Source organism: Lampetra fluviatilis, chromosome 44 (assembly GCF_964198595.1).
Source record: "Lampetra fluviatilis chromosome 44, kcLamFluv1.1, whole genome shotgun sequence".
NCBI classification, from domain to species: Eukaryota; Metazoa; Chordata; class Hyperoartia; order Petromyzontiformes; family Petromyzontidae; genus Lampetra; species Lampetra fluviatilis.
In genome coordinates, this window is record NC_136318.1 from 4582614 (window position 1) to 4608616 (window position 26003).

General features: G+C 46.5%; 2 protein-coding genes across 4 annotated transcripts in view; both read left to right on the forward strand.

Moving 5' to 3' along the window:
• Positions 1-287: 287 nt before the first annotated feature.
• On the forward strand, positions 288-7355 carry PSMD6 (proteasome 26S subunit, non-ATPase 6). The gene is made up of 8 exons (XM_078876527.1): positions 288-497; positions 2631-2836; positions 3147-3292; positions 3657-3876; positions 4427-4535; positions 5483-5651; positions 6146-6223; positions 6969-7355. Exons 1-8 carry the CDS (start codon positions 353-355, stop codon positions 7063-7065), a joined length of 1170 nt encoding a protein of 389 aa, XP_078732653.1. The 5' UTR covers positions 288-352; the 3' UTR covers positions 7066-7355.
• Positions 7356-12540: 5185 nt separating this feature from the next.
• LOC144947297 (serine/threonine-protein kinase A-Raf-like) overlaps positions 12541-26003 on the forward strand; it is a 37950-nt gene continuing 24487 nt past the window's right edge. Inside the window, exons 1-2 of one of the 3 annotated variants that reach the window (XM_078876529.1) lie at positions 12541-12667; positions 25731-25873. In XM_078876529.1, coding sequence (XP_078732655.1) covers positions 25759-25873 — 115 coding nt within the window. In that variant the 5' untranslated portion in view covers positions 12541-12667; positions 25731-25758. Of the gene's footprint in view, positions 12668-25233; positions 25527-25730; positions 25874-26003 lie in introns of those variants that run through there. The other 2 variants (XM_078876528.1, XM_078876530.1) reach the window with 2 other exon arrangements.

Consider the following 26003-nt stretch of genomic DNA (forward strand, 5'->3'; position numbering starts at 1 on the left):
TGTGATGGGACTAATACGGTCTGAATTACACTGAGATAAGGCGTTGACAGGTATGTCATATGGACATTTATACCAGCCAAATAATCGAAATAACCTCATCGTGTTTGTACACCGCGGCCAACGCATGTATAATCGCTTTAATCTCCAATTAGTAAAAAAATGTGTTCCATTTAAAAGAAACAAACCCCGCCCCCACACAAATAATGAGTACAATCAATGTCCTCGTGCGTTGAGGCGTCGGGGCCTGCTGACGGTAACGCGCGACGTCACTTCCGCTGTGACGTCACGCCGCCCCGCTCCCCATCATCAGCAGCAGCAGCAACCACCAACTCAGCCATCATCAGCCGTCGCGATGCCCATCGAAAACCTGGAGGAGGAGGGCCTCCCCAAGAACCCCGACCTGCAGATCGCGCAGTGGAAGTTCCTGCTCAGCTTGGACGATCACCGGGACGACGAGGCGGTGAAGACGCAGCTCATGGACGCGATCAAGCGGCACGGTGAGTCGGCATTAACTCGGGCGGGCGGGCCGGCCAGGCAAGACCGAGGCTTTCCCTCTCTGCGTAAGGCCCCGATTCTGGATTCGCTTCAAAGTTAATTTTTGTTTTGTTTTTAAACAGGGGTTCGCTTATAGTTTATCCGAACAAACTGCAGCCATTCTCAAGCCACTGCTGGTTGGTGTAGGTGAGTGGAAAGGGCTGGGGGCCGGGATCCATTCAAACGTCACTCGCCACTGATTGTCAGCCCCTGTGGCGGGGAATCGATAGTCAACCACAGTTTCCAACCCCTCGTTCTCGGTCTCGCACAACTTTTTCTACGTTGACCAGCGTGGAGTTCGCGTAGGGTTTGTCTCTGAAGAACCCGTCATAGTAACGTGGAATATCCACCGCTTTCTTCGGGCTAATAGTACGCATTGTGGTTATGACAGGGAATTGTGCTAACCGCTGCGCCACCGCTCTCCACTTAACAGCACCGCAATTTTTTTTGTTAATCCACGAAATGCCTCACTGGGTCTTAATACAAACTAAATGCATTTTGTCCAGAAAAACCTGAGTCTACAGACTACTTTTTAGGAGGGGTTTGCAAATGAATGTTTGGCCAAGTCTATATATGGAATGTTATAACTCACGTGGGAAAGAGGTTATAACACAAATCTGCACAGATAGATTGAATAATCTGTTTCTGACCTGCTATCATCACCGCCATCATCACCTTAATCGCCACTATTACAATACCATCACGACACCACCACTATCATCACCACTACCATCATCATCGCCACTAGCAGCCAGCATCATGCCTTTTAATTTACAACAGAAATGTCTTCAACATCATCAATATCATTAACTGCTTCATGATAGGGGCATCGGTCTGTGAAGAATTAAGGTGCTCAAGTATAGCTAATTAATGCTGTCAGCCTGGTCACCGATGACTGCACAAAAAAAATCACGTTAAGTTTGGTTCGGCACTTTAAATGGTCTAAATCTCAGCTTTGATCGTAAAACAAATATCAGTTTGGTTGTCGTTTAACCAACATCACTCGGTGGCAGACTAAATGAGGTGATGCCCCCTTCTGTGTGGACTGGAACTCACTTGAGGGGATCTTTTCGGTAGCTCTTGTTATCCGCTTTGGTGGGCCGTGCCCCAACACAAAGGGTTTGTTACTGGTTTGCTAGAGATCTTGTATTATGACATGACGCCCGATGGCACAACCAGGATAATATGGGAGAAGAGGACGTGTAAAATATCAACACAGTGCCGTGCGCCCATTTAACATGATTTGAATTTAAGTGTGGTGTTTCGGGTCAGGCCGCCTTTTGAGCATGTCATTTCTCAAGCTTTCATCATACGCTACTGCGGGCAAACTGAAAGGAGGGAATATATTTTCCCCTTTCTGGCAATAAAACAGGTGTTAAGATGTTCAAACACTAAATATAAACCTTTTGCAAGGAATTGTGTCTCCATTAACCGCACGCACTTGTGGTGAACGTGCAAACGAAACATGCTCTGATTATAATATATGGCATTGTCCTGAAACTGATTGGCCTTCACCAAAGACAGCCTTTTTAAGGCCAAGTCTCACCACTGTCAGACCAGAGAACAACGCCAAAAGGCGAACAGTACTAAGACATTGCACTATCAGCATTTATAGCTCGCGATGAGCAGACCAATACGTTTCGATGACCATGCATATATTATCAGAGCATGTTTTATTTGCACTTTCACAACACGTACATGTGGTTAAGGCAGACATGATTCCTTGCAAAAGGTTTCTATTTGGTGTTTGAACATCCTAACACGTATTCTTGGTTCTTTCGGTAACCAAAAATATGAATCCCTGCAGTCACGAAAGCTTTAAATCACAATCCTAACACGTGTTTTATTGCCAGAAAGGCTAAAACCTATTCTTATTTTTCATACTTTGATACTGGCAAAAAAGGTCAAATTTAGAAGAGGGAATTGAAGTTGAGTTAAACTATTGAAGATGTCTGCAGTAGTGCGTGGCCAAAGCTTCAGGGAAGAAATGCTCCATATGTGGCCTGGCCCGAAAGACCTGCACTCAAATCACAAGCGGCTGCAAAATCCAACTCGCTAAACGATGGGAATTGTTGTGCATTGCGTGCTCGCCGCAGACATGGCGCCATTCTACGAGGAGGTCTGCCGCGATCTGAAATGGCGCCCGGACGCGCCGCTCCTCGCCCGCATGCGCGCGGCCAACGAGGCGGAGTTGGCGCGGCTGGATGCGGCGCTGGAGGACGCCGAGCGCAACCTGGGCGAGAGCGAGATCCGCGACGCCATGCTGGCACGTGCAGAGCACCTGTCGCGCATCGGGGACAAGGTGAGAGTGTGCACTGATGGGCTAGTGCCAGCGCTGACACTGGCACTAGCACTAACACCTATCTTTATACAATCGCATGTTCTTGTCCTAATACCAACATGTAACACCATTCCAAACACTAACAGTCATACTAACTATAATATTAACACCTTGCCTCCGATGCTGGGCAGCCATTCATGAGTTTTGGATTCCGTCTTTAACGTCATTAGACTAAATCCGTGTTTGTAGTCAAATTAACGTGTGTGTGTCCTTGATACCGTGGGCCGTGCGTCGTCCTCTCGCTCCGTGACGCCGCTCTGCCCCCTTGCAGGAGTCGAGCCTCACCGCCTTCCGCAAGACGTTTGAAAAGACGGTGGCACTTGGCCATCGTCTTGACATCGTCTTCTACCTCATCCGCATCGGCCTCTTCTACCTTGACAATGACCTCATCACGCGCAACATTGACAAGGCCAAGAGGTGCGTACGTATATATGTATCCGTGTGCGTGGGGAGTGGAGGCATAGTGGATAGCGCTCCGTGCTACGAATACACACACATCACAGACTAGACTGTTAAGGGTTGACTGACCGAGATGACTGGCAGATGCACTACCTTTTGCTGCTCACTGCCAACTTGCTGCGTTTTAGCCACCCGGGATTCTGCTTGTTGTTGCTAGTGTCGCTCCTCCATCCTCTGTTGTTCCTAGAGGGCGGCTGCCTCCAACTGCCCAGTGTCGCGCACGTGTATAAACTGCGATAAACAGGATGGAAACTGCCAAACTGCTCTTGTGGTGACCCTTGTTCATTGTGGTGTTGTTTGTGTTGATTGCCTACGCGTGCAGCCTCATAGAGGAGGGCGGTGACTGGGACCGGAGGAACCGGCTGAAGGTGTACCAGGGTGTGTACCTGCTGGCGATCCGTGACTTCAAGGGGGCTGCCGAGCTCTTCCTGGACACGGTGTCCACCTTCACATCGTACGAGCTGATGGACTACCGCACGTTCGTCACGCACACCGTCTACGTCAGCATGATCGCGCTCGAGAGGCCCGACCTGCGCGAGAAGGCAAGTGTGGGGGTGTGAGGGAAGCGATGTGTGTGACGGGAGAGTAGGTGTGGGGGTGTGACCGAGTGTGTGTAGCTCCCAATACAAACCCAAATCAATTCCAAGATCACACTCGCACTTTTCGAGTTCCTCCAGGGACTCACCCCTGCCTACATTTCCCCTCTCATCGCACTCTACTCTCCTCCAACCACTTCCTGCTCCAGCAACTAAGGATTTCTGTCGAAGCTCCCAGTCAACCTTGGCCTAATGAGAGGTCGCTCATTCCCTTCTGCTGCACCCACAGTCTGGAACTCACTCGTCCCAGCCACCCATTATTTTCACTCCATGCTCCTATTCAAATCCAGGCACAAGACATTGACTTTTTTTCCTTTACCTATGTCGGTCCCTTTCCCTCTACAAATCTTTGCTCGCTGTTTCTGTCCATCGTCTTGAAATGCGGTCGCATTTATACACCACTGTGTAAATCGACATTGTGTTTTGGTTGTAAGACTGGCGTTATCGTGTAGGGCCCACCCTGCTTAGCTGTGCCGTCCCCTGTCCCCTCACGCAGGTGATTAAGGGTGCGGAGATCCTGGAGGTGCTGCACGGACTGCCGGCCGTGCGCCAGTACCTCTTCTCCCTCTACGAGTGCCACTACGCCTCCTTCTTCCAGTCTCTGGGTAAGTGGCGGTGCGCACACCTCGTCAGCACATCTGCTTAAATGTACGCGGCTACATCAGACGAGGTTGCTAAGAGGGTCAGATGCACTGAGCCAGCATTTCAGAGATCCTGGGCTTGAATACGGGTTTCACCCGATGGTGATTAAACCCTGTTTTCAGAAGCAGGTGTAGTGAGTTGATGGCCTCAGTTCAGTTACCAGTGATTTACATTCAGACCTATATAATCATATATAGACCGATGATCGGAGAGACCAATACATAGACTTGCATACACCGAGACCAATACATAGACTTGCATACACCGAGCTGTGATTTAACTGGGTTCTCAATTCTACCTGCGTCATCTTGTGCTGCCCCAGACATAGCACCTCTAACACCCACCACTTCCCCCAACCCAAAACTCACCACCTCTGCCCTATTCAATTCACCTCACTCACCTCAACACACAACCTCACCCCACCTCAATCTCACACCATCACAAACTTGCCATACTTCCAACTCGTCCCACTTCACACAACAAACACAACTGCCATTCGCCACTAAGTGGCGGTGATGTCACCATGACGCTTGTGCCAGGCAAGGTGCACCTTGAGGTCACGTGAAGTGTTGAAGGCTTGCTGGTAGGAGGTCACAGGACCTGGGTGCCCTGGGTTGACTGACCGATATACACACGCACGGCCCAACTCCTTGCTCGCATCCCTCAACCCAAATGCACATGACTTTCACCTTACTCAACCTCCTCCTTCTCACAGCAGCGACACCACACCGCACAGAATCCCCAGCTGTGCCCACACACACACTCAATAAAAACCACAAACGTGCAACAATACACGGTGCAAGCTGCCACCTTCTGCTCGCCATCCGCCGTTCGAGCCTTACCCTGACCCCCCCCTTCTCCCCGGTTCCGTTCCATGTCTCCCCCTCCCATTCCCCACCCCCATGTGCAGCCAAAGTGGAGCAGGAGATGAAGGCTGACCGGCTGTTTGCGCCGCACTACCAGTACTATGTGCGGGAGATGCGCATCCTGGCCTACAGCCAGCTGCTGGAGTCGTACCGCTCGCTCACGCTCTCCTACATGGCACAGGCGTTCGGCGTCAGCGTCGAGTTCGTCGACCAGTACGTCATCGATCGTCGCATCACGTCGCATCGTTACACCCATTGCATGCAAAATATATTTGAACAAAAATGTACGGTTCCTGTCAAATTGCTCACTTGGCATGACACAGTGGCAATTATGGCCCCCTACTGGCAGAGTAATGACCACTTGCAGGGATGGTGCTGAGTCAGCTTGTAGCTGCACAGGGACAGCTGACTGGGGGTGCCCATTCGAATGCTTGAGATGTAATGGTATTGGAAATTTGGACCGTGACACCAGCGCACATTGTTAATCCACTGCTGGATGATGGGATAATCATAGTGTGTCTTGTCATTGGGCATATTTCACCACACTCATCAATGTTCGTTGGTAATGGATGGTGGACCAATAGTCGATTTTTAAAAATGTTTTTTTTACACGCGTTTATCAACAATGCAAAAATCCAGAAGTAAGCAACCCTAATATCAGTGGCTGTCACCTACTTTAAAATATATGACTGTCTCTCTGTGCTCAGGGAGCTGTCACGGTTCATCGCGGCTGGGAGGCTGCACTGCAAGATCGACAAAGTGAACGAGATTGTGGAGACAAACAGGCAAGTGGCGCCGCCTGTCTTTAACTCCTGGATGAGAGAAGTGGGGCCGCGGTTACATGTGCTTGGTGTACACCAATGGAATTGTGTTTATTTAAATGACCTAATCTCCCTTTCTAAAGCCTGACTGCTACACACTATAACCAGGGGCCAAAATGGGTGTCTCAGTTTTTAAAAATAATAATTTTGATTTATTTCTAAGGTGCCTTCCACTAATGTCTCAAGGCGCCTTGTAAGAATAAGGTTAAGGAAAGGCCAATAGAGAAGGAGAGCTACATCGAATAAACGGAATTAATAAATGTGTCTTGGATGCGACTTAAAATTATCCACATTGTCAGTTAAACGAATTTCGTTGGGGAATTCCACAACCGAGGCGCAGACGCAGCACAATATACACATCAGAGTTTGAAAACAGATGTGGATTTTGTGTCGGATACCTGATAAATTGTGCTTCTTTGTGTTGGCTACCCATTCAAAGGGCCTTGAGGATGTTACACTGGTAGGATAATTGCCGGCGAGACAAAAATCAGCCTGAGAATATTGTGTGAAAGTATGAGCTTTATAGCAGAACTTACTTGCTGGAAGGAAAGTCTGAGGCTAGCCGTTACAGCCTCCGTAGCATCCAGAAACATCCTGCAACACCATCCCCTGTGTGTTAAAGATGATGATATTACCTTTGTAGAACTACAAACAGCACTTGCCCCAGCAGTCTCGCAGGCTAATGGTTCTTAATGTGTGTGTGTATCAGACCAGACAGCAAGAACTGGCAGTACCAGGAGACGATCAAAAAGGGCGACTTGCTGCTGAACCGCGTGCAGAAGCTGTCTCGTGTCATCAACATGTGATATCCATGTGTTACACACTCGCTGTGTGTTGCACACTCACTCGCGTTGTTACACACTGGCATGTATTACACGCTGTGTGTTACACAGTAACATGTGTTACACACTTGGTGTGCCTGACACACAGGCTCGCGTGTGTTACACACTTGCTCGGGGATCTGGGAAGTCTTCGGTTTTGCATCTTGGTCGGCGGGGATGACGGGCGGTGCTGGTAACGACCACGCAGCCAAAACAACGGCGCTTTTATTCTGGTAGACACCGAGGTTGTGTGTCCTGGGTATGTCCGACACCAGGTTGTAGCTTCTTGAGAAGAAGTGTGTGGCTGTCACGCTACGCTGTGTGGTGGGCAGTAGAGGGCAGTGTAACAATTTTTCGCTGCTCTGTACTATTATACTATTAGACTACCATGTCTATGCTCCCTCCTTGAACCCGTACTGAGCAGCGTGGTAAAGTTTGGTGAAATAACCCCCACGACCTGCATGGCGTGGGGAGGCTAACCATCCAGCAATGAACTGACATGGGTTGTACGTGTGCAAAGTTTCAGTAAGGTGATGTTACTATTGACATTTTAAAACGTGAGGGAACCTCACTAGAGTGCCATAATGACGCACTTGACTGCAACTTTCACATGTCTTTTTTATTAACAAAGCTGCAAGCTCATGTGGGACAGCCCAGGACACACAGCCAAGGTGTGTAGTTACTAGAGAAGAGCTGTATTGATGTATTTCAATTGTCCGATCGCCTCCATGTAACAACCACACAGCCAGCTGCCCCGCGCATAGCACGGCATTTTGGGCCGTCTCCCATAGTGCCCTGCAACCAGTGGTGTAGCTTTCGGGTGTGCAACTGCGCCAGGGCCCACGGGATGGACTTCGAAGAGGGGTGGAGGTATTTGGACAGAGGACACGATTTCATTCCTTGCACCAAGGCCCATGCCAACCACACTATGCCACTGCATGTAAACTAAACATCTGTGCAGATGATTTTAGAACTGCGCTCCTCGTACCCAAAACCACCTTTGCGTGTTTTTGCCACGTGCAACTTTGCTGCATCGCGGTGATTAGTAAACGCGGAATGATGGATGGGGTGTGTGGGGAGGAACAAAAATGGAGGTGTGAGAATTCGCGCAAGGGAAAGTACAGTGTGCAAGTGTCACGGGCCCTCAGTAGAGTTCCTCGTTAATGAAAACGTGCATTAACGAAGGCAGCTGATTAGGGGTCCAGCCAAAGGGGTACAGGGTTTGGGAGCAGGAAATAATCGGGCAACCTTCTCCAAACATCTCCCCACTCGTGTCCACCCATTTTGTTTTGATAATATATTGCTGTTTGTTTTGAAAACACGTTAAAATAAAAAAAACAATTCGTTTAATCGTGCGATGCAAGTGGTTTTGTTATCATCTTCATCAGCCATGATCAATCCACTGCCGGATGAAGGCCTCGCCAAGCCATCGCCATCCATCGTGGTCCGACGACATCTCATCGCTGTCTCTATGGTGGATGCCTACCAGGCCGTTCTTGGCTGCCACTCAGCAATAATTATCACCCACCGGTCAGCGTCCCAACGAGCGATGTGTCCTACCTACGCCCGCTATTCTTAACGATCAGTATGCTGTACCTAACCTTGGTATGTTGTCTTATCCGCACTCTCCTTTTTATGTCTCCGTGTAATCCGAAGCATGTGTCTCTCCTTGCTTCTTTGCACAATTAAATGTTTTGTTATATTTTCATCAACTGTCCATATGACATCCGTACTCAATGATTAAACACGTTCCTTAGAGACATTGGTACATTGCTTTTCACGATCATTTATACCAGGGGCAGTTAAAAAATCAGATCGAAATGATGAGGTTAGAAGGTGGGTTGGAGTGCTTTTGGGAAGCTTGATAATTATTTTATATAGAGTATGTCATGTAGCAGTTAGTGCTGAGAAAAACATTGTTAACCCCAATGATAATTATGGAAATTTCATAGTTTTACCACGATAGCCTTCTTGAATCAAACCCGTTTTTTTTTTATATCCAATATGGTATACAGGGGTAGGGAACCTTTTGTCTGCCAAGGGCCATTTGAATATTTATAACATCATTCGCCGGCCATACAAAATTAAGTTTATGTTGCTATGAAAAACCTAGATTTATTGAATTTCGTGTCGTGCGGTTGCCTTGGCAGGCTCAGACCAAATTATTTATCCCGCGGGCTGGAGGTTCCCCACCCCTACTAGTTTATAGCAACTGATTCCATGCATTTTAAAGAATGTATAAATTTAATGAACAATGAGTAATTAAGCTTGAGGGTATGTGAAAAGGTAAGTGAATCCCTGGTTTCATTAGCGCAAAGGAATAATTAGAATCAGGTGTTTAAATAATACAGGTAGGAACAACAGTTCCACACTGCCCACCAGGGATTATTTGTCGTGCATAGCCACGCCCTCGATTTGTATTTCAGAGCGCTTCTGGCGGGCTCAGCACCACGTGATGCGCTGCCCCACGCAGCTTGTGCCGCGTGACACGGATCGCACGAATGCGCTGTCCAACCATGTTCCTACCTGCCCACTCTGAAGGAACGTGTTTAGGTAGATCCTAAGGGGTGAGTTTAGGAGGCCCCACCCTATATAAAGATCAGAAACTTTGCCAGTGTGCTCTTCGCCATACAGGTGTGTAGAAACAAGTTATGCCACAATCAAAATAAATCTGAGGACTTCAGAAAAAGAGTTATTGATGCTCAGCAGTCCACAAATGGTTACAAAACCATTTCTAACGATTTGAGGCTCCACCAACCCACTGTTAGACAGTCTACAAATGGAGAAAGTTCAAGACCACAGTCACTACCCAGGAGCGATCATCCTACTAAAATCTCTCCAAGAACAAACCGAAAATCAAGGAAGTCTCAAAGAACCCCAGAGAAACATCCAAGGACCTGCAGGCCACTCACCTTGGCTAATGTGAGTGTTTATGACTCGACTATTAGAAAAAGACTGAACAAGAATGATGTCCATGGAAGGAAAGCAAGGAGAAAACCACTGCTCTCCAAAAAGAACATTGCTCTCCGTCTGAAGTTCATCAAAGAGCACATAGATGATCCACAAGACTGCTGGAACAATGTTCTCTGGACAGATGAGTCAAAGGTAGAACGTTTTGGACTCTGAGAAACGTTATGTTTGGCGAAAACCAAACACTGCTTTTGAACAGAGGAACCTTTGCTGCCTCAGGACCTTAACGGCTTACCATAATTGACACAACCATAACTTCTGCATTGTATCAGAAGATTCTAGAGGAGAATGTCAGGCCATCCATCCGTGAGCTGAAACTGAACCGTAAGTGGGTCTTGCAGCAAAACAATGATCCTAAACATACAAGCAGAGCTAGAAAATGGCTGTAGAAGAAGAAATTCCGCATTTTACAATGGGCCTCGTCAAAAGTCCGGACCTAAACCCCATCGAAATGTTGTAGCAGGACCTAAATCGAGCTGTCCATGTGTAATGCGGGCGTAAACGGCCTCGCGGATATGACGTCACGGGGGGAGGGGTTAGGTCACGTGAGAGAGAGGGGTAAGCTCTTATGGGAGAGAACCGGAAGAGACGGGAGGAGAGTGTGGGAATAAAGACAGGGTGAGGCCACGCAGGGCAGAGGGTGGAGAGTGGCGAGATCGCCACGCGGTGAGACTCAGCACCGTCGGCCAGCGGTGACCGGGCACGGGAGGAACGGGGAGCAGCGGTGGAGCTGCAGTGAGAGCAGCTGAAAGACTGCACAAGGAAACCTGCAGCGGAGCTGCATCGGAGTGGAGAAAGGCTACGGGAGCGACGGCAGCTGTCGAGCTGCCAAGCGGGGAGGCTCTGAGCGAGGGCTGTGTGGGACAAGTTGTAAGAACCCCAATAAAGGACAACGGAGACAGACACAGTGAAAGAGTCCTTTATTACACATGCAAGGCAACCCCCAAATGGCACCGAGTTTGAAGGAGTTCTGTAAGAAGGGATGGACCAAAATTCCTAATGCGATGTGAGAGAGACTGAACAATGGTTACAGGAAACGTTTCGTTGCAGTCATTGTTGCTCAAGGGGGCGTCGCCAGTGAGTGAATCTAAAGGTTCACACTTTTTCACACGTGGTTATTGAATGTAGAATCATGTGATGAATAAATGTTGAAAGAGTATCATGTTTTTGGGGAATTTGTTATCTTTATCTATTATGACTTAGATTAAGCTCTAATAACATTTTAGTTTTGCAATGCATCCGTGCAGTCATCTTTAATTATCCTGCAATGCGGTGGTTCTACTGTGAATTAAGTCTTGTTTAGTTATTTTCCTTGTGGAATTGTGTTTTTTGAGGTTTGCCACCTTTTCCACAGAGCAACCCCGTACATAATAAGTATCAGTCAACACTCCTCGGTCTTTCATCGGAACTGTAAAGTTGACCGCAATAAAGTTCAACACAATACCGTTACCAAATCTCGGTACAGTTCAATTCCAGGAGAAGGCGGTACAGCATCAGTCCCCCCCCCCCCCCCCGTGCTCCGGTTTTCCTCCCACGTGCATAAACAACTCACGAATCGGCCGTTAACACCTTAATATACAGAGGGCCACAGAGCGTGGGCAAGTGTTCGTGCCGGCTCGTGGTGTGTGCCTCCTGCTGCTGCATTCTCTGCTCGTCAGGAATTCCGAGTCGTTCTCCCATACCTGGCAACCCCTTATCAGTGCTGCCTACCTCATGACAGACCAATTCAGACCTTGTTGGTCAGCCCCCGTTGCTCTTATACATCTCAACGTTCACCCTGCAAAGTCCCATCGCAAGGGAGAAACACATAAATAGACACAAAAAATGTGTTTTCCCGCATTGAAACGGCTGTACGCCGTATGGACCTGAAAACTCAATTTCCCCGGACAAGAATACGGGGTGAACCGTCTCGGTTGACCGGCATGGGCACCCCGTGCAGCGTCAGACGCACAAGTTGAAATCGTCGTCACAATTCCTCTCCGCGAACAATGGGGAATGACAATGGGCGAATGACGTCACTCAGAACCAGCGGCCGGAAAAGTTCCCCGCGTGACGTCCTCGACGTCGCCTCACGTGGTTGACGTCACGAGAAAGCTCAGTTCGAGCGACGTGACGTCACAAAAACCGCAGTGCGAGATGACGAAGCGGCGTCCCCGCCCCCCTCTCTCCCACCCCCTGCATGTAACGACTCCCTGCGTGACGTCACTCGTGTGGGTGACGTCACGAGGGAGCTCGTTTCGAGCAGAATGAATCCGCGCGACGTGACGTCACAAAACCTCCGGGCGAGTTTACGAAACGGCGCCCCGCCCCCACCTCTCTCCCACCCCATGCATGTGACGTCATCCACGCCCACCGTCACGAGAACTGAATCCGCGCGACGTGACGTTGCAAAAAAACCGCTGGGCGAGTTGACGAAACATCGCCCCCCCCCACTCCCACCCCCTGTGTTTGACGTCATTCGTGCGTGACGTCACTCACGCGGCAGGCTCTTTGATGGCCGCCGCGTTCCCTGGCCCCCCTCCCCTCTCGCAGGGGCTGGGAACTCGCGACGAGAGGAGACGCCGCAAGGGGCCCTGCCAGGCGACACCGCTGAAGGCCGCCGCCGCAGCCGCAGCAGGTGAACCCGTGGATAACAATAATATAAACTAACGACGGTGGTGTTGGCGTTACCACAGTTAGCTAAGGGGTAACTAAGTGGTGGCGGGGTTATCTGAGTTACCTCAGGCCGCGGTGGTGGTGATGTTTCCACAGTTAGCTAAAGTGGTGGCGGGGTTATCTGAGTTACCTCAGGTCGCGGTGGTGGTGTTACCACAGTTAGCTAAGGGGTAACTAAGTGGTAGCGTGGTTATCTGAGTTACCTCAGGCCGCGGCGGTGTTGGTGGTGTTGGCGTTACCACAGTTAGCTAAGGGGTAACTAAGTGGTGGTGGGGTTTTCTGAGTTACCTCAGGTGGTGGTGCTATCTCCGTGGTGGTGGTGTTACTTAGTTCTCAAAGGTAGTGGTGGTGTTACCTAAGGTCGTGGTGTTAACTCAAGTCACCTCAGGCTGTGTTGTTCATGTTATCTCGGTTACTTAAGGTAGTGATGGTGGTGGTGTTGTTAAGACAAGTGTATTTGTTTAACCAGGTGACTTAAAGAGACCAGGTCAGTCTCATTTGTACGGGTGAACTGGTTCACCTCGGTTACCTCTAGACGGTAGTGCTGGTGTTAAACTCGGTTAACTTTTGACGGTGGTGTTGCCTCAGACAGTGGTGTTGTTGTTGGTGGTCTTCAGCTACCTAGGTAGTGGTAGTGTGGTGTTACCTCAGCTGTTACCTCAGGTTAGTGATTGTTAGTGGCGATACCATTACCTCAGTTACCTCAGACAGTGGTGATTGTGGTGTAGCTTAATTTACCTAGATAGTCGTGGTGGTGTTGTTACCTCAGGCATAACCTCGGTTATCTCAGACAGTGGTCGAGGTGCTGATGTGTTACCTCTGTTACGTAAGGTTAGCTCAGATGATGGTGGCGGTGTTTCCTCGGTTACAATCGGCGGCGGTGGTGTTATTTAAGACGTTACCTCAAGTTACCTCTGGTGGTTAAGTGCATTCGTTTTCATACAGCGGATAGGCGTCCCCACAATTTTCCTCGGCGCCCTTTGGTTGAGCGCGCTCACGTGACCGTCTCCGGAGTGTCTGCGATTGGTCAAGACCTTGTTGCTATGCGTACATGATGTAGGGAATGTATAGGCCAAGCGCTACGGGCCTATACAATCGTTTTTGTAAAGTTTTAGTAGCAATCATCAAAGATGGGAAAAGTTGTGGCTCACGCTTTGGGTTCTGTAACAATTGTCAACATGCGGTTTGTTTCTGGAAGTATCGATTACCACCATGGCAGCCGACGTGTAGCTTCCAGGTCACGTTTATAAGCCCTCTTTTGATCGCCGGCTCCAAATGTTTGCGCCAAAGCTTTTTTGATGAATTTGTCCGAAATGTTCTCTGTACATTATAGTCATTCCCTCAACAGCAACAACTTAATTCGAAAGTTTCGTTCTTATTTCAGCGTCTTTAAGAGAGGTATCATGCCTCCCCCCTGCCCTTTACAGACATACGGACTCGTGACATAGCTTAGTTGGGAAGCTGTTAAACGTTTAAACTTTGTGTGTTTATATTGACGCGATGTGTTTGAGTGTTTGTGGGTGTCCACAGCGAGTTGTGTTTGTGTTGAACTAGTGATAATCCCAGAGCTTGGTTGTGTGTCAAAGACTCGGCTCTAAATGATTGCAATGCGGTTACGCGACAATCCACAGCTGCATTGAGGGCCGTTCCCACGCAGTGCGTATCGACTGGTGTGTTCGACCACACTTCATGCCGATCTCGGTGCGGGTTGGTGAAGTTTAGGATATCACTCGCTACTGATGTTAGCCGTGGTCGGGATTCGGATCACCAGGTTCAGAGCGCAGTTGCGCCATCGCTCAGTCCATTTAAAAACAATTCCTACGACATGCACACTCAATTAGTCGATGAGGATCGTTCCCTAGCCCTATGGGTCGTGTTGGGGTATTTTAATATATGGTTTATCGCCACGCTGGTCATTGTGGGTTTGGTGAAGACGGGGAGCATCGGCGTAGACGCATAAATACAACACATTAATGGATGATTCTGCTTTTTTTCCAAAGCCCCGCAGTTTACGTGAGCGTGCGTTTTTTTTTTTCAGCACCGTAACCACGCTGCGTTCAGTTTTTTTAATGTTGCATTGCTTTTAATTGGGACTTTATCGAGGAAAAATGTACAAAGAGGAATTAAGATACGCATGCTTGGAGTTTACATTTAGAGACAGAATGAGGAACATTTAAGCAAAACTCGCAAAGTTAAATCCTGTAGATCATCCCGACTGTTGAGAACGTTCGCGGGATTGGGGAATTGCTCGTTTGTCAAAGAAGAATATGCGATGGTGGAGACTGACGACTGAGTGACAGCCAATGGAGCGAACGCGCCCAAGACGTCGTTCGCCAACATACGTAGCCTGTAGCCAATCGTGCTAATTAGAAGTGCTGGGCAAGGGAAACAAACTAAACACAAAAAGCCCCGAGCTTTGACGTCATGGTGTCAGATATAATACTTCCGGTTTAGTTTGAAGGCGTTGGGGGGTCCACACGGTGTGATTTGCCCCGGGCCCCTCTCCCCCCCATGGTTGGCCCTCAGCAGAACTTTTGAGTGGTTTTAATTTTTCATACGCTTGATGGTTTCTCCGGGTTTCCTCCCACATGCATCAGCCAAACTATCATGGCAATGGCCAAACATTCATCCTTAAAATGTGCTTTTGATATCCATTGAGGCTATCCTGGAAAGATAAAGGGCATTCTTTTTTTTATCATAATACTGTGAATATAGAGTAATATTGCTTGTTTCTCACACATCTATAATCTCTGCAAAAAAATATCACCTGTAAATTTTTTTTATGTAAGGGGTAGGTAACCAATTCTAAGCATCCTAATCATCAGCTTTGATTCCTGAAGGCCTCTCCAAGCCGTCGCCATCTCCCACGGTACTGCGATGTAACAACCAGTTATAATAATGATTTGCAGCCCAATGCCAAATACTGACTTCTAGATGAGGCCTTCTCAGTCATGTGACAGTCATGGGGATTATTTCGCCACACTTGCCCACGTTGGTCAGCCAGGATTGGTAAAAAGAGGAGTCCAAGGACTGGTTCAAACATCAATCTCCGCTGATGTTAGCTGTGGCTTGAAATTGATCTTCGGTCTGCGGGTTCACAGAGCAGTGCGCAAATCACTGCGCCACCACTCCCCCTCCCCTCCCCTCCCTGCAATAGTCATTACGTTGTGTAAATTCTCATTCATTATTCACGACTGTGCTCATAAATGGTGAAATCTTAGAGGTCATCGTGCACTGTTGACTTTGTCCGCTGGATATAAACCGATAAATTAAATAGACGTTATTTTAGAGCCAAGAGAGAACACATTGGTAGGGCACGTCATAACGAGACGGAGCACGTGCCGTCACCACAACTTACGCCGCTCTCCCGTCTGGCTGTTACCAAGACGGCAGAGTTGGTTTAGGTTGTGGAAATGTAATGTACCGTAAAGTCAGCATTGCGCCATCGTTGTTAGTCAGGGCTCTAGTTGCTTAATGCACAGTAGCGTGAAAGACCTGTCTGGCGCCTCTACAGCTCATCAGCCAGGCCAGCGTTGTTTAAACTTCAAATAGTGGAATTTAATTACAGCAGCGGCTGTGTATACCAACACCTCACTTGCGTGATCAGTAACAACAAGCACTGCCTTGTAAATTCTATCTCAGATTGTAAAACAAGCGGACGTTTTGGGCAGTGACTTAAAAGCAACGTTGCCTTTGTCATTAACACTTCCTCGTAGGAGAGACGTATACAGTAGGCTGCAATGTTTCAGGCAATGGCCCTCCATTGCGAAGAGAGAGGGCAGCTTTATTGACTGACTGAGATGGTGTATCGCCTGAAACTGTATTCGTGTACTTTATAAAGCAGGTGAGTGTCCAAAGGAGACCTGGGGTGTTGAACTTTTGTTGAGGCCTTTTGCCTTTACTGGGTTTGCCATTCGTGACGGATAACTCTGTGCTTTAATTAGTTGCACTCGACAACTTTTATTTCCTCTTTATGATGTTTAATAATGCGCTTTAATTAGTTCCACTACAACTGCTGTTATACTTGAGGTTTGTAATGTTTTAATGTGTGCGTATACATTTTTTGTTGCACAAGATCTGGTTGTTATGTTTACTGTTATGATGACGCGGCCTCGCGATGGCGCGTTCGCTGCTTGTTACAAGAGGTTTACGGTTCGAAACAAGCGGCCTCCCTGACCATTACTTGGGTGCATGAACTATAAACATCCCGTGCCATCTTTCGCAAAATGCAGGCCATCATTTCATGGTTCTTATTTTTACATTTATCTGCAAATTACTCCGTTGGAATTATGCATAACGACCATTGACCCCCCCTGCAACAACTTGGCAGGACCCTCTTGAAAAAGCATGAGACTCGGTGATCCTTTCATGGACAAGCAAGTTGTTCCAATCTAGAACTTGTTTGCCAATGTTAAGTGTTAATGTGCTTCTCTCAAACATCTGCTGTTGTGACGTTTAACTGTGTTTTCACGTGTTATCTTGTTCTTACTGTGGCATTCTTTACTCAGATTTTCGTCGAGAAATAATTTTCAGTTTTTTGCTTTTAAACAAAGGTGCTTCTATTCTTCATCATAAAAACAATTACAATCGGAAAAGTCAACAAAAGTGAAAGTAAATCTGTATCAACAAAATAAATCTAAATAAGACAATTTATAAAACACTTCAGCGTTGTAACAATTCATTAGATGTGATATCTATGCTCATGAAACATACATTGAACTGTGTGTAACTCGATTATTTTCACCATGTATATTTTTATTTGATTGACTCAGTTTTAAAAAAAAACCTCCAGCCATTAATCTACAGTCATCACGGTATTAGAAAAACAATTATTTCTTGAATCGTCAGAGTTGAATCACTTTTTTCCCCATTACTAAGAACACTTATGTTGTCTATTTCACATTCAAATTGCGGTGATGCGTTGGTGAGCACACAGTTATGAACTCAGTGACCTAACTTTGATTCCTGGCCATGACGAAAATCAGTGATATTTAACCATGGCTTGGCCCTCCTCCAACCTTCACGAACCTTCACTATGCAAGGTGATGACGTATGGTCACATAACGTGATCTATACAGTATAGGCAGGTCTTCAACAAGCAGTGTTTTGACTGGCTACACATTATTATGTTTAAATATTTGTTATTCCTTTATTTCATTTTTCGATTTAAAGCTTTCGTGACTGCAGGGATTCATCTTCTTGGTTCTTTCGGTAAAGTCACGTAGAATGGAAATAATAAAATAATACAAATGAAACATAATAAATAATTCTCACGAGGTTTCGGCCACAACGCAAGCAGCCGTCCTCAGGTGGAGAACAGGTCTGTCGAGAAGACAGAGTCTGTCTTCTCGACAGACTCTGGTCGTTATGGCTGATGTTGATATGATACTTTATTTCAATTGTAAAATATGCTTTTCTGTGGACTGGGTAGTGGGGTCCCCATGAAAACATTGGGGGATATGAGAAAGTTGGAACAAATATCTTTTCAAAGAACCATCAAATGGCTTATTGTTTATAATGTTCGTTTGTAGGCAATGGTTGTTATGACAACATAATTCAATAATTATACTTAATTATGTTGTAAAAATACACCACGGTCACGTTGTCACCCCAGTCTGGCAGTTGTGGGTGTACCATTGTCAGCCTTAATATATGCTTGCTTTCAGCAATTTCCCCATTAGTCTGTTGAAGGTAATTGGGGGCCTCTTACTGTGTCTGTACATGACTGTCAAAGAAGTTTCTGGACATAAATTCAAGTGCATGTGGAGACTGCTAGGAAAGCGATGACAAGATAGGGTAAGCAATTTGGAGATATGGAAATTAACTTGGCAAGAAGGTATTGTAGGTATAATCAGGATGAGGGAGGTTGTCATGGGTGACACATGTATAGGTTGGAGAAGGGCAGATTGCCAAGGCAGGCATTGAAATGGCACCCAGAGGTTGGCAATCAAGGAGAAGACCTGAAACCAGAGGGCAGTGCTGATAAGATAGTCCCTGCAGAACTCGGAGGTCAGTTATCAACTCTGCAACAGCCTATGCATTGAGCAGAAAGAAGCCATGGCAATGTGTGCTGCTTGCCATTATTAATAGGTCATAATAACCTTTTGACCTTGAACGTTGTGTGTGACTTGTTTTATTTGCTGGCCATGCGAATCAGCAGTGGCAATAGATGTTTGAACCTGTCTTGGGCGTAAACTGTATGTAGTCTAAACTGAGTATCTGGTTGTTTGCGTCATTGACTTAACATTCCTTTTCTAGCATGCTGACTCAATTTTAGATACGGGTTGTATTATATGTTATGCTTCGGTTGGTGTGAAAAGGTTGCGCTATAATGAGAATCAGTCTGCTTTGGCTGCAACAGTTGGTGCAAGTCAACAGTGGTTGTTCCAGGCAAGTGAGGTTCCTGCCAAAGGAATGAGGAATTTCCATTTTTGACTCAGGACTGTCAACTGAGATCTGCTCTGACCTGCACTTGTTTGAACACATACATTTTCATGGTCTTTTTAAAGATCTGTATTGTCAAGGTCAATAGGTCGTTATGGCTGATGTTGATATGATACAATCACACCTCACCCTGGCTGCCCCTTATGCGAGATATTGAGCTCTTGAAAGTTTTGCACTCAAAATCCAATATCTGCTCTTACCGTTTCATCATGATTTTCATCATCATGTGGCTTTATGTCTCTTTTTAAAGTAGCCAACCTCTGAGTGCCACTCCAAAGCCCCATCTCGGTACCCTGCCCCCTCCTCAGCATTGTAAAGACGTAATAACACCTTAATATGATACGTATACAGTAAATAACCTTTCTCAAAGTGTCACTGCAATACACAGTGCCAGCAGGCAGCGTGCCTTGGTACCCGCAGTGCTATCTTAAGCTTCATCGCATTGTTTTAATGAGGGCTGACATGATTATAATCGCAGTCACGCAGTCGCCTCTATTGGAACCGTGCAGGCGCTGATTAAAAAACGATCTCAGGGCCACACATTCCTCCGCCCCTCGTGCACAGGCGCCGTGTTTGTGTCGATGCCATGGGCATGTGGCCAGGGCTCCTTATTTGCAGTTTGCCCAAAAGTTTTTCTCTTTCTCCATTTTTCCATTCATGCAGCGCCTTTTGCTACGGGCGCACAAGTAATAATGTGTTCCATCATTCCGTTTGGTTGCATTGCGTGATGCTGCACGCTCTATGCTGGTAGTCGGTGGTGTTGGTGGACAAGTGTGGACTAGACACTGTGTTGGTGGTCATGTTGGTCAGTGTTGTTGATGGTGAAAACAGCCAGACATGTTGGTGTCCAAATGTCATGTCATCGATCATTGGAACGAGTTCAATTTTAATTATGATCAAATCGATTGGCATGTTGCATGGCTCGTTTGAATGTGATGTCACAACCCATTGCATACCAAATTCATGGAAAAAAACTGACGATGCTTTGTCAGTTCATGATTGGATGAAGGCATCATCACGCTACTTTTTTTTTAACCAAACAATTAACAAAATTAGCTATACACCTGTGTGGGTAACCAAGACATTGTGATACACCTGCAAAACTTTGTATTGTTTATACTGTGTATAACTGCGGATCTTGTCGATTTAACCAAGTAATCGTCAAACAATTATAATCAAATACTTGTTTTGTGGTCAATTACTCTGGCCCTGTTAAACATTATAGCCACCCTGCCCCATCACCTCCCATCCAGTGGCACATATGGGAACAGAGGTGACACTTTTTCCCTAAATTATTTTCGTGTTAGTCGATTGATCTGATAATTTAACCAAGTAATCTGTTACTCAAATAATTAGGTAGCCCAGCTCTTAATACTGTGGAGGCTGGCGTACGCCGTTTTAAATTCACCCGTGGTTTGTAGTGCCTCTATTTCAGCGAGCTGGACGTTTACAGTAAACTGCCGTGGCTATTATGGTAAATGTGAAGTGTAAGCTTTGCCAACTGTGTAAGATGACGCTATTAAGAAAATAATATAAAAAATAAAAGTACATTGCATGGGCGCTGTTTGTTTATGGCATGACTGACCGTTTAGTACTTTAGTGTGTGGTGGGGGGGAGTAGTAGGGTGGTGGGTTGCACACTGCACTACGAACCCAGTGGCCCGAGTTCGATTCGGGCTCGCCGCAGTCAACATTGGTGATGAATATCTGAACCAGTCCTGGCCTTCCCCTAGTTTGATGCAGACTTAAATGAGTACCTGGTAGGGTGTGTAAACATCAGCACTGGGGAGACAAAGGTGGCGGGGATGTGATGTTGGCCACATAGGTACTTGCCAACAGCCATTGCCCTAAACAGTCCTTGTAGGCTTCATGGGAGACCTGTGTCTTTATAAAATACAACATTTTCTTTCTTGACTTAAAGCTTTCTTTCTTTATTGAACAACTGTTATTTGCCACTAAGTTGTGGAACGTCACCGGTGTGTTTGTACCAATCTGTGCCTTTTGAGGTCCTTTCGATTGTTGAAGGCTCGCAGGTCATGGCACCGACATAGGTATTATGGAGTAACTGAGAAAAATTGCAGATGCCCCACCTGCATTCTCTGCTGTGCCAACTTGTATCTTAACCGCTCGGCATTCTCATGATTCTTAATAGCGTCACTTCTCAACCTCCCGTTGTTGCTCTATAGCAACTGCTGCCAACTATTCAGTAGCATCTTTTACCAGTCATCCCACATATAGCCTTATCGACTTTTGGGACAAGTTCTGTAAGTGAGCACCTAATAAGGCTGGCATGGCATGCAAGGGGGTGGTATGGCCAGCACCATGCACTGCCTGAAACGTGGATCTTAGCCTTTTATGTGTGTGCACGTGATCGGTTCTTTGATTTATGGCCTGAAAAGCATTTTGAGGCCATGTAAAGTGTTCAAGGATTTCTGGCAGGAGGTTACTGAACACACCCTGGTGTTAGGGGTTTACTGACTGAGATGACTGACGGATGAATTACCTGTGCTAGCCACCGTACCAACATGATGTGCTTTAGCCGCCTGGTATTCTGCTCATTGTCGTGAGCGTTTGCATTTCCCATCGTTGCTGGAAAGCAGCTGCTGCAAACTTCCTAGTAGAATCTTGCATGTGCACACTAACACACACAGACTGTGGCAAGCACCATGCTCAGCGTTGCTTTTTGTAAGGGTGACTGATTTATATATTTTTGTAGGCCTCTATTTGTGTGTTGTTAGAGAGCAGTAGTGCACTGGTTTGTGCATTTTGCTACGATCTTGGTTACCAGAAGTTCAGTTTCCAGATACAGCTAGCATCTGTGGAACGTCATATCTAAGCCTGTTATCTCCTAGGTCATCTCCATCTCAAAATTCATACCTTTTGCAGAGTGTAAAACTTCAACATTGCGGAAAAAATGGTGGTCAAGTGTGGCGCTGGCCACATCACCCCAACGTGGGCTGTTACAATCTCAATAAGTGCTCGCGAACAGCACTTGCTCCAACAGTATAGGTCTATATGGGCAGATTTTTGTTTGTGTAGCAGCCTCCTGCACCGGCAAGTGATACAGAACCCCTCGCTGCTGAATAATTAATGTGCTCGCAGTCACGCTCGTGGTGGTGGTGGTGTCTCATTTCACGGCGTTACTTTATGAGTAACGACGCAAAATTAGGAAAACTTGCTGCTTATTCGAGCTGCTTGTTCATTTGCAGAATTGGGGCCCAGAATAATACAAGTAAAAACACTTTGCTGTCTATAAACGTGACACGGTGTAGACTGTGTAGACTGTTTTGAAGGGCAGTCGGTTTCCACTGGGGGAAGCGCGGTTTCTGTGTTTGTTACGTGCGGTTGTGCACAGCGGCCCTCACTTTCTCAGTCATCACCAGCCATGATCCCTCCACTGTTGGTAGGCTACCGTGTATGTATTTGACCATCTCTGTTCCACTTTTGGTTCTTGTGTTAAAAGCGAAATGACGAACAAATGTCTTTCAGTACATCAGTAGTAGTCATCTTCATCATCAGCCATGGCGAATGGGTGGAGACGCGGCCTAGCGCAAGCGCATTTTCTGTTCGTTGCAGAGGTTCACAGTTCGAATTCAGCGGCCGCCCTGATTATTACTGCGGGTGTAATGACTTATTACTGAACGTTGTCTGCTTTACACTGGACGTTCAAAAGATCCCCTGACGTAATTCACAAGAACAGGCGACTTTTGTGCTGGTGTTTGGTTCCAAATTTTCCATTTTTGAAAATTACACACACTCCTCAATTGGGATCATACGTGGTTATCATCACCCCCTACTAGCAGACCAATGCCTCAGGTCACACTTTCACATGAGACTATCCTCGTCTCTTGAGTTGTCACCTGATTCAACAAAATAAACTTGAATCCACTCATAATAATTATTACAACTTCACCTTTCATCATAACATCTCAAGGCACTTTACATCAACGACAATTGGGGTGGGACAGCTACGAAGTGCCTCATTTAAGATAGTAAATGCTTTCTGAAAGATAAATGTTTTTACGCGGGGCTTAAAGGAACCAACCAAACTGGACCAACTGACAGCCGTCGGCAGAGAGTTTCAAGTCCACTACTGTGTGAGTTTTCTTTCATGGTTCTGAAATGCAATAATGCTTCCAGCTCCTTTTTCCACGAGCTGACTTCATTACTCAGTCTCCATGATCCACGTCCTCTTGAGTATGAACCCTCCCCTGACCGTCACTCCCATCATTTATCGACCACCATATTTTTAAAAAGTGATTTGCTTACCTTTTCTATATTTCGATTTAAAGCTTTCGTGAATGCAGGGATTCATCTTCTTGGTTCTCTCGGTGAAGTCACGTAGAAGGGAAATAATACAATAATAAAAATTAAACAGAATAAAATACAATTCTCACGACGTTTCGGCCACAACGCAAGCAGCCGTCCTCAGGTGAAGAACAGGGCGGTCGGAAGTTCAGACGCTGTCTTTCCGACAGGCCTGTTCTTCACCTGAGGACGGCTGCTTGCGTTGTGGCCGAAACGTCGTGAGAATTGGATTTTATCATGTTTTATTTTTATTATTGTATTATTTCCCTTCTACGTGACTTCACCGAAAGAACCAAGAAGATACCTTTTATATACTTTGCACTCCTATCGTGATTTTGTATTGTTTGTTGTAAAGTTCTGACTCGCCCCGACTGGACATCTTTGTCAAAGAGCTCTATAGCTCATAGGATTTCTCAAGTATAAATATATATTCTGATTCTGACCAGCCATCATCCTTTCTAGCGATGTGTGCTGCCCAAGCCCATTTACTTTTATTAACTGTCAATATCATTTCTATATCGTGTATGTGTTCTATAATTCATGTGATCCTCCTACTCCTCTCAGTGGAGTACAAAGCCTACATCTCTCCAGGCTTCTGTGCACACCCTTCAGCTTCACCTCCATTTTCTTTGTCAATGCCCATATTTCTAATTCGTAGGTCTGAACAGCTGTAATGAACTGATTAATATATGTATTCATCTTCTTGGTTCTTTCGGTAAAGTCACGTAGAAGGAAAATAATAAAATAATAAAAATACAACATAATAAAATAATTCTCACGACGTTCTCCACCTGAGGACGGGTGCTTGCGTTGTGGCCGAAACGTCGTGAGAATTATTTTATTATGTTTTATTTTTTTACCGAAAGAACCAAGAAGATGAACCACTGCAGTCACGAAAGCTTTAAAATCGAAAAATATGTATTATTTAGGCATAATAGCAACTTATTACGTAAGCAAGTTTGCATATATCAGCGAATTAAACCCCCCCTCACAAAAAAATAATGACTCTGCTTCCTCGCCACCTTGTGAGTTATAATCTGTTAATGCGTTAACAGTGGCTGTTCTTGCATTACCTTTGTCTTGGTCTTTGTGCCTTTGTACCTGGTCCCATTTGATGCATTGCACCTGAAATAAGAGACCCTGACCTACCCATACACTTCACACCTTCTCGCCTCCCACCAATCCCAGGTCCTTCTCTTCACTCGCGCATTGAGTTCTGATCACAGCGCGCGTTGTTTTGATGCCCTCCAAGTGAGCCTTCTCTTGCTTTCATGTTTTATTTAAAGGGGACAACAAAACAAAGCTTCAAAGCCTTGTCCTGAAAATAAATGAAAGATTTTGCGCTCCAGTTTGATGTCCTGTGGAGGCAGTTTTACAAGGTGCATCCATGAAGCGATGCCGAGTGAATGATTTCCACATTTCAAAGTGTACCCACAGATCACGTGACCTGTGTCCCCATCATATCGGTAGTGTGTGTAACCTCTATGATAGATGCAATTCATGATGCTCCGATTTCTGTGCTTGCAAACAGAAATGTGCCTCTTTCTGCTGGTACATGGGTAGCAGATTTATGTAGTTTGAGATGGCATAACAGTCACTGTTTTCTTAGGTCCTCTCTTAAGGACCGAATTACTTGAGATGTGGTTATTTTCCTAACGGCAGTGACGCTAAATTTGTATTTTTTTTCCGTGGCAAGTGGTTCCCAGGGGAGCTTGTGGCTAAGTTTGCGGGGGTGTGCGGTTGGGGCTGTGGTATTGGTAAGGGGGTGGGGGGGCAGGGTGGAATAGGGGTGGTGTTGCCAAGAGGCATGGAGTTTTTTGCTGAAGCTGTAAAAAATGAGATTAATAATTCAATAGTAATAGTAAACCTATCAACAGTCGTCATACGCCGGCTGTCCCGTGCACCGGTGTTCTCGCTGTCACAGCTCTGAATGTTGAAACGCGGTGACGCTTTTCCATTTTTCGTGCCGCGCTGCTCAACTCCTGGGACTGCTTTTCAGCTTTGGTCAATTGTGATTGCCACAGCTTGGCATGCTCAATCGGCAAATCCGGTGTCAACCCACCAACCAGGGTAAGCGTGAAAGCTCGCCCACTCGCCCGCTTGGTTGCCCTGTCTGTTGCAACCACAGTATAAATCCCATGAGATGGAAGTCTGGGTTCGAGAAGGCTGGTTTGATCGCGAGGATCGTGGTTTTTGGCATGCGACGATTAAATCGGGGTTTAACATTGAGTTGTCCGTTTTTGTCTTGTTTTTGCGCGCACATGTGGTGAGCAGCCAGATGAAGTCGGCGCGCCAGGATTAAATGCCACGGGAACACAGTTTCCTCCACTCACTGCGCAACCACAGCAGTCCTGCCAGGCTCGGTGCGCTTGGTGTTCCTGGGTCCGGAGGAGGCGGAGGTACGCACGCACTGAAAAGTAAACGCACGAGCACACGTATGCACCTGCGTTTACACGCGAGAGTACATGTGCAACGCGTGCAAATGTGGACCACTCGCAGTTGGATAGGTGCACAGGCACGCACACGCAGGCAAATGCGTTTATACAC